Here is a 233-nt window from a genome sequence, read left to right as displayed (position 1 = left end):
GCGATATGGTATTGCCGATGTACATCTTGTGGGGTGGGTCCTAGGAACATGAGAATATCGAAGACTCCTCCTTCCGCTACCCACCATGTGCGAAGGGCCTCGTAGCGACTTCGACTCCATCTAGATGGAGTTGTGTGAAACATGTCCCAGTGAAGAGATTCTCTTGAAGCGAAAGATTCATACAAGCGATGCCGAGCTAAATATGAAGACACACAAAGACACCTAGACATCCT

At 48.1% G+C, this 233-nt stretch overlaps 1 protein-coding gene across 1 annotated transcript in view; it reads right to left on the bottom strand.

Moving 5' to 3' along the window:
• Window positions 1–233, bottom strand: part of CSUI_005659 (glycosyl family 31 protein) — a 17,040-nt gene that overhangs the window by 11,620 nt on the left and 5,187 nt on the right. Inside the window, exon 3 of the mRNA XM_068065829.1 lies at window positions 1–196. This exon is cut by the window's left edge and continues 5 nt beyond it. Within this exon, the coding sequence (XP_067922193.1) occupies window positions 1–196 (196 nt within the window). The remainder of the gene's footprint in view (window positions 197–233) is intronic.

The sequence above is a fragment of the Cystoisospora suis genome (assembly GCF_002600585.1).
Source record: "Cystoisospora suis strain Wien I chromosome Unknown contig_2742, whole genome shotgun sequence".
Lineage (NCBI taxonomy): Eukaryota > Apicomplexa > Conoidasida > Eucoccidiorida > Sarcocystidae > Cystoisospora > Cystoisospora suis.
Note: the sequence above shows the minus strand (reverse complement) of the source record. Positions and strands in the feature narration are given on the sequence as shown.